The 9,225-nt window shown below is 38.0% G+C and overlaps 2 protein-coding genes across 2 annotated transcripts; one reads left to right on the forward strand and one right to left on the reverse strand.

The window, feature by feature from the left end:
* Positions 1–926: 926 nt before the first annotated feature.
* Positions 927–1,493, reverse strand: LOC103985422 (uncharacterized). Its single transcript, XM_009403112.3, has one exon. The coding sequence runs from the start codon at positions 1,491–1,493 to the stop codon at positions 927–929; it is 567 nt and encodes a 188-aa protein (XP_009401387.2).
* Positions 1,494–6,511: 5,018 nt separating this feature from the next.
* Positions 6,512–9,188, forward strand: LOC135638701 (protein NUCLEAR FUSION DEFECTIVE 4-like). Its single transcript, XM_065151983.1, has 3 exons — positions 6,512–6,884; positions 7,509–8,374; positions 8,491–9,188. The coding sequence occupies exons 1-3, from the start codon at positions 6,561–6,563 to the stop codon at positions 8,975–8,977; spliced, it is 1,677 nt and encodes a 558-aa protein (XP_065008055.1). The 5' UTR covers positions 6,512–6,560; the 3' UTR covers positions 8,978–9,188.
* Positions 9,189–9,225: the final 37 nt, after the last annotated feature.

Here is a 9,225-nt window from a genome sequence, read left to right on the forward strand (position 1 = left end):
AACCTTTTAATTCACCTAACAAGTCTTTTTTATTGTTTTTAAGCTTCTCTCTAGCTGTTAAACATAATTTATCAAATTAATTCAATTATTTTTATATTTGAATTTTTAATGCTAATTACTTATGAGGATTTGCTTTCTTACCCATCGAGGAGGAGTTCCCAATTCAAATTCCAAGCAGCTCCTGCAACCAAAGCAACAATGGATGGTAAATGACCAATAGACAATTATTGAACACAAAAAGAAATAAATAAAATAAAATAGGAATATTTTGACAGAAGCAGACGTGGTTAAAACTGACGGCGTATAAATTTGTCTTGTAAAATTAGATATATAACTTACAATGGGTGTTAAGATTTGGCAGGCAACCATGCATAAATTATGTGGACATAGAACTGGTTAAGTGTAAAACTGTACCAATCAAAAGATGAATCTAGAAATATAACCATTTTGCCATTGTCTGTAATCTGTATGCCTCCTGCCAGCAGGCATGAGGTTCATACCTGCTGTCACAGGTCACCAATAAGGACACCTTCAACTGCAGTGCATAACGAAACAGACGAAAACGTTACTCCTCAACTGCAGTGCATAACAACAAGTCCGACGTCACGCTCAGTTACTTGCGATCGAATGGAATTGCTTCAGAAACTTAAGCAAACAAATCGATGAGGGTTTATTTTGGAAAATATTAGCTGAATTTTCTTTTTCTCGAAGGCGTTGTCGGATCTATTCCGATGTCTTTGTACAGTTTCCACAAAAGAGTATGTGCATACGGGCGGTCTCATCAGTTCGCCGCCCACACCATGCGTTTCTTGGTAAGAGACGACTAGAACAAAGCTCCGATGTGCTTCCGATCGGGTCGGACGGTCGCCAGCGAATCTCGCGATGATGATGGAGAACGTGTGTAAAAATCTCTTTTCTGCTTTTCTTTACGAACCTGATTCGAGATCTATGGGTTGGACGGCCTTGGACATCCGGGAGAGGCGGGTGGGGCGGGGTTGGAAGTTGGTTCGCCTCCGCTGCTGATGGGAGGAGGGGCGGATGAGGGCGGCGAGGGCGCGCTTCACCCACTCTCCCTCCACGGCCCCGATCCGGACCAGTGAGTTGGCCATCGCGGACCTACGGGCGTTAAGCCTGTTCGAGGGCGAAGCGGCAGCGGCGGCGACGACGTGGCTGGGGTTATGGTGGTCGAGGCCCTTGTGGAGGCTGCAGCGGAAGGATCCAGGGTGGGTGGATGGGGAGCAGAGACAGGTGCGGCGGGCGGGAGCGGCTGGGGATCGCTTTAAGGAGCAGCCATAGGAGATGGATCGGTCGAGGGAGAAACGGACGGGAGGGGCCGGAGGTTGGGCGGATCGTTGCTGGGAAAAGGAGTTACGGGAGCGACCGGTGATCCTGGACGACGACGAGGCGAAGGAGGCACCGCCGCTGGCTCGGGGAGAGATCGATGAACGGAAAGCGAGCACCGGACCGCTGGTTCTTCTTGAAGGGGTTGTCATTTCTTTCCGATAGAGAGAAGAAAGCTACCGACTCCCTACTTTAGCAGGCACAGCTGAACTCCGGCGCGGTATTTATAGCAAGCGAATCAGGGGTACAAGAGGTAATTAAAGAGAACGTTTGGGGCGATTGATGAGAAGCAGTGGGGTTAGTTCAGCAGCCGTCGAATGCGAGTGGCGGGAAGTAACGGATCCGACGACGCGTGGATTCCGAGTCTTCGCCCTTTTCTTCGGTTACGACGGGATTGGCGGGAAGTAACGGTTCAGCAGCCGTCGATGTTTCGAAGCACACATCACTCGGGAAGCGACGGTGGGGGTATTTTGGTAAAAGAATCCGCCCCCTGGGAAGCGGGTGGGTCTGCGGTACCCGACACCCCATTCGCTGCCACTTGATGGGCCCCGCACGTACTGGGACGTCGTAGTGCGGACGAGATGGCATACTTCATTTTTCTTCCTTCTAGAATTGTATTGTCGTATCCGTATATTCGAGGGTTGTATAGCTGTGGCTTCAATGTTGAATTACGAGTAGACCATGAAAAGAAAGTCAAATTGGATTAGTCTTACCTGTTGACTAAGCAAATAGCTCGATCCATAATTAATTAAAGTGAGATGATCCAGTTGACTAGTCAAACCTTGACCGAAACCTATCCGCTACAAGATTTAAGAGTTGATATGACGCCGTGGGTCTTTTTTTTGGTCAATCATATCATTCTTGGGATTAAATATCTTACATTTTGTTCCTTAGTCTCTCTTATTTTGAGGATAAAAATATTAAGCTCTTGTTAATTTATTAAACTTTAAGATTTATAATTAGTTAATCAAAGTCTTTATAATTAAGAATAATTTTTTAAAAAATATTCATATTTTGGGTTTTTCTCAATCGGTACCTTATTTTATTTTTTTGATGAATAGTATTCCTAATTAAAAAAATATTTAAACTATCCATAAAAAAATTTCTCGCTTGTTATAGTGTTTTGATTTGTTACAATATTTTGACTTGTTAGAGCATTTTAACCACTATAACAAAAATACTATAAAACCTACTTGTAAATATAATAAATAAGTTAAATAAAATCAAAGCACACTAGAAACCATACTATGCTAAAATAGGTATTTATAATAGTTTAGAATAATATCACCCAAATAAAAATAAAAAATTAACCTATTATAGTTATTTTGACCATCATAATAAAAATACTATAAGCCTCATTAGAAAACACTATAAATGATCTAAATGAACTTTGACCTCAATTAAATGAATTATAAACATAGAAATATGATATTGTAATAGTTTACGAATAATGACAACTAAAGAGGTATAATATGATGTCACTTATAATATTTTTTAATGGTATTTATAGTATTTTTAGTACATCAATACTACAAAGTACTATTAAAAAATATTATAAATGAGCCAATGAAAATACTATAACAATTAAAAATTGATAAATAAATAGGTGACCAAATTTGATGGAAAAACTTTTGAGGGGTATTTTAAGTATTTTTTAAATTAAAAATATTATTTAAAAAAAAGTAAAAAGGGATATTTAAAAAATCTAAAATATGTGTATTTTCTAAAAAAATCACCCTATAACTAATAAGTCACTTATTAATTTAATAACATATTTTGGAATCCTAAACACTTATAATGAAGCCTATTAAATCTTTAATTTTGATGATGAAACTAATTGATGAGTTTATTTGACTAATATACTTTTTAAATAAGTGACATAGGAAATACTTCGATCATGGACTCGGACCATCGAAGGGTCAACTGTTATGCAAGCGAGTCAAATGTTGTACTGAGAAATTATTATATCAAAAATTAGATGTCAAGTTGGAGGATTGGTTGACGTACCAAAAATCGGATTTCGTGTTAAAGGTTCGGGCATTAGAAGGATTAGATATTGCATTAGAATATTGAATACCATGGGAAAGTCGATATGTTGTAGGTTTAGATGAAGTGCCAAAAAACCAGATGATATATTAAAATAATATATAATGTGCTAAAAGTTTTATAAATGTGTTGTATGTATGATTGATTTATCAAATTCTTGATAAGGTCACTATGGGTCAATTTGAGTTGGTATTGGGTCGAAACCATGCCAAACTGGCATTAGAAGGATTAGATATTACATTAGAATATTGAATACTATGGGAAAGTCAATATGTTGGTAACTGAGCGATATGTCGTAGGTTTAGATGAAGTGCAAAAAACCTGATGACATATTGAAATAATGTATAATGTGCTAAAAGCTTTATAAATGTGTTGTATGTATGATTGATTTATCAAAATCTTGATCAATGTCACTATGGGTCAATTTGAGTTGGTATTGGGTCGAAACCATGCCAAACTTGTCAAGAAAATTATTAGGCTTGAAATATGACTGAATTGGGCCTATTAGAATATCAAATTGATAGCATGATCAATCAATAAATACTATTTTCCTTTGTCAGTTTTTCCAACGGTGGCACCATATATTTCGGTAGTAATACCACTTAGGTCAATGGTAGTAATGCTAGAGTCAATATTTATAACCTGGTTGTGGTGGTAATGCCATGTAATGCCGATGATAGTACCTGCCCATATCTAAAAAATTTGAGGATTTAGAATTTTGATTTCATTCTTAAAGCTTTTTGGAGCTTATAAATATTTCACTCTTGGTTGATAGATCATTTATTTTTGAGAAAAAAATAGTTCACTCGGTTGATAGAGTATCTATTTGTAAGTAAAAAAAATATTATAAACTCTTATTTTGAGCATAGTTTAAGTCTCCTTCTCTTTTTTAGTTTGATTACAATTTTAAGTTACAAGAGTTGCGAGATCTTGTGTAAAAGAAAAATATGAAGGTTATCTCTTTAATCTAAAATAGAAAAAATTTATAATAAGAGTAATTGATCTTTGCTCATTGAAAAGAGGATCAATAGTGAAAGCTAATGATCTCCAGCAATTCTTCTATTCTTTTGTGTTATTAGATTATTTGATCTTATTCGACATATGATCTAATTAATATATGATCATTAATAATATAATTAATCAGTATCAATAATATCATATCATATTTTTATGTTATCCAATGGTAAAGATTATCAAATATCACTTAGTAGCCAACCATAAAGAATGTAACACAGTAGATTATTATTGTTTTCCATTTAAATTATTTCCATCATTAATGATCCAATGCTCAATCTCAGACCTTTTTCAGTAATTATGACTCCCATTTTCTAGTATTTTACAAGTGATCTTTGACAATATGTGATATAGTTTTGCCTATAATAGAACAGCTATGCATTACAATATGTTGCATGCATAACAAGGGAGATAGGGAGTTGAACATGTAACTAATGAGTTGATATGAATCAAATTAAGCCTACTTGTGTAATTGTTTGTTTAATTCATGATATGGAAAATTCATAATAAAGTTTTGCTCTTATAGACATCCATTAAGGTGATATGAAACATAATATGGTATTGTTTGACACTATCAAATATATTTAGGAGAGGAGAGAGCTTATATGGCACTTTATCATTTTAAATAATATTATCTTTTTAGATGATGATAATCACTAATTATGTCATCCATGATGAGCTATTTCAATCAAAGAAAACTATTTGACTTTTGGCAATTAAAGAAAACTATTTGACATTTTAGTTTGTGGAATAATCTATGCACAATTGACATGCTCAGTCAACCATTTGTCTATATTACCAGCTTTTAAAGAAAATATATCTGACCAAAGTTTTTGGAAAAATAGTGATAGCCACCAATTATACACTCCACAATGAACTATTTGACTTTAATTTTTTGTCATTGTAGAAAAAATGTATGACTTTTGCTTTTATATGCTCAGTCAACTATTTAACTAAGTATATAGAGATCAAATAAGCTGTTGTATATTGCATGCACAAAACTCTTTGATTAAAGACAATATATTTATCCAATGATTTCAGATTTAAAGATTGCAAAACACAGCATTTATTTTCCCATAGTCAAATCTTTTCTTGATATCTTCTGTCCAAATTGTGGAATGATAATGTCAATTCGCCGAGTTTATAAAGTCCATAATTGAAATAAACTATTATGATTTTATCAAATCACAATCTCTTGAGTATAAGGAACATATTTTACTTTTTTTATTTCAATTTTTTTAGTACAATAAAAGATCAACTACTTAGCAATGCCTTAACCATTGCATATCTCAATAAAAATAAACATATGTTGATAATAATTCTAAACCTTCCATATCTTTTTATTATTTAATTTATTTATTTTTACTTAAGTCATGTAATATCTCGTGAGTCGACCTCATGTCGTCCAATACGAATATTTGTAGGTAAAAAAAAAATCTATCGATTTTACTTTATCACAACATGGACCAAAATATAAACACTCTTTTGATATAAAGACTTAGTTGAATTTTTATAGTATCATGCATGTCCGTTTATAAAAAATCAATCTCTCTATAACTTCACAAAAATTCATAAAATCTATAAAAGAAAAGATGAGTTAGTAGAAATATAATCTTGAGATGCATATCTATCTTCTAGTTCATGATAATACAAATCACCCAAAAGCTCCATTCATAACACCATGAGCATTTCTTGGTGCTACTAAATAACGAAAATTATGATTGAATATTTATTTATTTTTTCTATTCTTTATATAATAATTTTGACATGCAACTACATGTCATTATGTAGTGCAATTAGTGCTTGAGAACTCAACTATCTTCAGCTAGGCAATATTATTAACACTAACCCAATGCTTTAAATAAGACTATTGAATTATATATATATATAATAATAATAATAATAATAATAATAAGCTTCTAAGATAAATAAAATAGATGGGAATACGTGATGGACATCATCTGCCAGATCTCTGACATATATACTTTAATATTAGAAATATTATCTTATATAGTTTTCGATCTTAAGCATTCAAACAATCCATTTCTCGCTTTTCTGTTTTATATATATATATATATATATATATATATATATATATATATATATTCTGATCTGGCGAGCAGGAGGAGGAAGAAGGGAGGTAGAAGAAGTGGGGGAAGATGGGAGAAGTGAAGGCCGGAAGCCGGCCGCCATGGGTGGGGTTGGCGGCGGCGGTGTGGGTGCAGGTGGCTGCCGGAACTGCCTACACCTTCCCCCTCTACTCGCCGTCCCTCAAATCCGTGCTGGGCTATAGCCAGCAGCAGCTCACTATGCTCGGCGTCGCCAACGACATCGGCGAGAACTTCGGCCTGGTCGCTGGCTTCGCCAGCAGTCGCTTCCGGCCCTGGGTCGTGCTGCTCGCCGGCGCCGCCTGCTGCTTTCTCGGCTTCGGCGTTCTCTGGCTCGCCGTCACCCAGACCGTCTCCGGTTTGCCCTTCTGGGTCGTAAGTTCCTCTCTCTCTCTCTCTCTCTCTCTCTCTCTCTCTCTCTCTCTCTCTCTCTCTCTCTCTCTCTCCCCCCGCCTCCCCCCCCACCACAACAACCCCCACTGCTAACAACAGCTTCAGATTTCTCCAAGTTATGCTTGCCATTGATTTCATCAAGCTGATCACTGCACCAAATCGGTAGTAAGTCGTAGTGAAAGTAGGATTTTTAGGGCAAATTATTGGGAAGCAAGATTTCAGGGTAATCTCTTCCCATATAAAGCTGATCTTTTTATGAGCAGAAAAGAAAGACCTTTCGATAAACAAAACCATTACAAGTAGCATCAGGGAACTCTTCATTACAATCCATGTGAATTAGGGCACATGCCAAGCCCTAACCCCCGAAATGGATCTGAGTTCGAGCAAAGTTTCTGTAACTTGAGGACACCAATCTTGTAGTTAGATTCAAGAACATTAACATGGGATTCTTGAATATTCAGAGAATTTTACATGGAAATGAATGATGATAGATCTGATCACAGTTGTGATTCATGTTTTTATTGTGGAGTCATTTCTCCTCTGATCACATTGCTTTATCTTAAAACCTCACTACTCTCTGTAAGGATATCTGCATCTTTGTTTCAGCTGTGGATTGCCCTTTGTATTGGTACCAACAGCAGTGCATGGCTGGTCACGGCTGTGCTGGTCACCAACATGCGGAACTTCCCCCTCAGCAGAGGCACAGTCTCCGGCATCCTCAAAGGCTACGTCGGCCTTAGTGCTTCGGTGTTCACTGGGTTGTACACCGGCATGCTTCGCAGCTCATCGACAAACCTGCTGCTGTTCCTGGCCATCGGACTGCCTGTTATGTGCCTCGCTATGATGTACTTTGTCCGCCCTTGCACACCATCTCTTGCAGAGGACTCGTCGGAGCGGTGCCATTTCCTGTTCACTCAAGTTTCCAGCATACTTCTTGGTCTCTACCTTCTTGCTTTCACCATTGTCAGCAATCATGTTCAACTGAGTGATGGCATTACCAGTGTTCTCTTCGGCGTCATGGTTCTCTTCCTCCTGGCTCCACTTGCCATCCCAATTAAGATGACTTTTTTCCGGACCAAGCCTAAACACACTAGTAGTTCTTCAGAAGATAAAGCAGAACCTTTGTTGGCTTCGTCGTCGACGACAAACAATTTGGAGAAGTTGCAGGAGCCTGATGATGGTTCTGATGTGAACATGCTCCTGGCTGTAGGGGAAGGAGCAGTAAAGAAGAAGAGGAAGCCCAAGAGAGGAGATGACTTCGAGTTGGAAGAAGCTTTGGTGAAAGCTGATTTCTGGCTTCTATTTGCAGCCTTCTTCATTGGTGCTGGCTCAGGTGTCACTGTTCTGAATAACTTGGCACAGATTGGGGCTGCAGCTGGAATCGATGATCCTACCATCTTACTCTGCCTCTTCAGCTTTGGCAATTTTCTTGGTCGCCTCGGTGGAGGTGCTGTTTCCGAGTATTTCGTCAGGTGAGTGTTGAAAGAGGCTCATATGATTTGCATTGGATGTCATAAATTATCAAGCAATTATGAATCAAATCAACAGTGCGGCTCGATGACAAGTCAATTTCTTGTTCTTGTTGCAGGACGAGAATGCTTCCTCGGCCGATCTGGATGACATGCACACAGATGATCATGATTATAGCCTACCTTTTATATGCCCTGGGTCTCAGCAGCACTCTCAATGCCTCAACTGCCATGCTCGGCATCTGCTACGGGGTCCAAACTTCCATCATGGTTCCGACCGTGTCTGAGCTCTTCGGGCTGAAGCATTTCGGGACCTTCTTCAACTTCATGCTGCTCGGGAATCCTCTTGGTGCATTCTTGTTCTCAGGTCTTCTTGCAGGGTACTTGTATGACAAAGAAGCAGCAGAGCAGCAACTGGGCTTCCTCCACCATTCAAACACTTTTTGCTTTGGGCCAAGCTGCTTCAGGCTCACATTCTTCATTCTTGCAGGGGTGTGCAGCCTGGGAACCTTGTTGACCATAATATTGACAGTGAGAATAAGACCAGTGTATCAGATGCTGTATGCAGGTGGGTCATTCAGGCAACCCCAAACTACACATCACTGATGATATCTTGTTGTTGTTGTTTCTGTTGTTCTGCCACCTTTTGATTCAGTGCCTGCTCAGCTGTTGGGAGTCTTTATGTCCTCAAAACTTCACAGAGATTGTGGGTTTGTAAGAATTGTAGTGTCATCTGAGAGAGATGTGACAGTGTTGTGTAATGATCGTATGGTGTTTTATCTTTCAAGGATAATTCTAATGGTGTGTTGGGTGTGGATGTCTTTGGATGGTGTGAGATGAGAAATTAACTATAA

Source organism: Musa acuminata, chromosome BXJ3-5, assembly GCF_036884655.1.
Source record: "Musa acuminata AAA Group cultivar baxijiao chromosome BXJ3-5, Cavendish_Baxijiao_AAA, whole genome shotgun sequence".
Lineage (NCBI taxonomy): Eukaryota > Viridiplantae > Streptophyta > Magnoliopsida > Zingiberales > Musaceae > Musa > Musa acuminata.

What these genes read in the sequence shown, in the direction of transcription:
- LOC103985422 (XM_009403112.3), bottom strand. Translation starts at nt 1,493, where the DNA reads ATGACAACCCCTTCAAGAAGAACCAGCGGTCCGGTGCTCGCTTTCCGT.
- LOC135638701 (XM_065151983.1), top strand. Translation starts at nt 6,561, where the DNA reads ATGGGAGAAGTGAAGGCCGGAAGCCGGCCGCCATGGGTGGGGTTGGCG. An exon ending in CCGGTTTGCCCTTCTGGGTC is followed by an intron (nt 6,885 to 7,508) that starts GTAAGTTCCTCT and finishes TCTTTGTTTCAG; the next exon opens with CTGTGGATTGCCCTTTGTAT. An exon ending in GTTTCCGAGTATTTCGTCAG is followed by an intron (nt 8,375 to 8,490) that starts GTGAGTGTTGAA and finishes TTCTTGTTGCAG; the next exon opens with GACGAGAATGCTTCCTCGGC.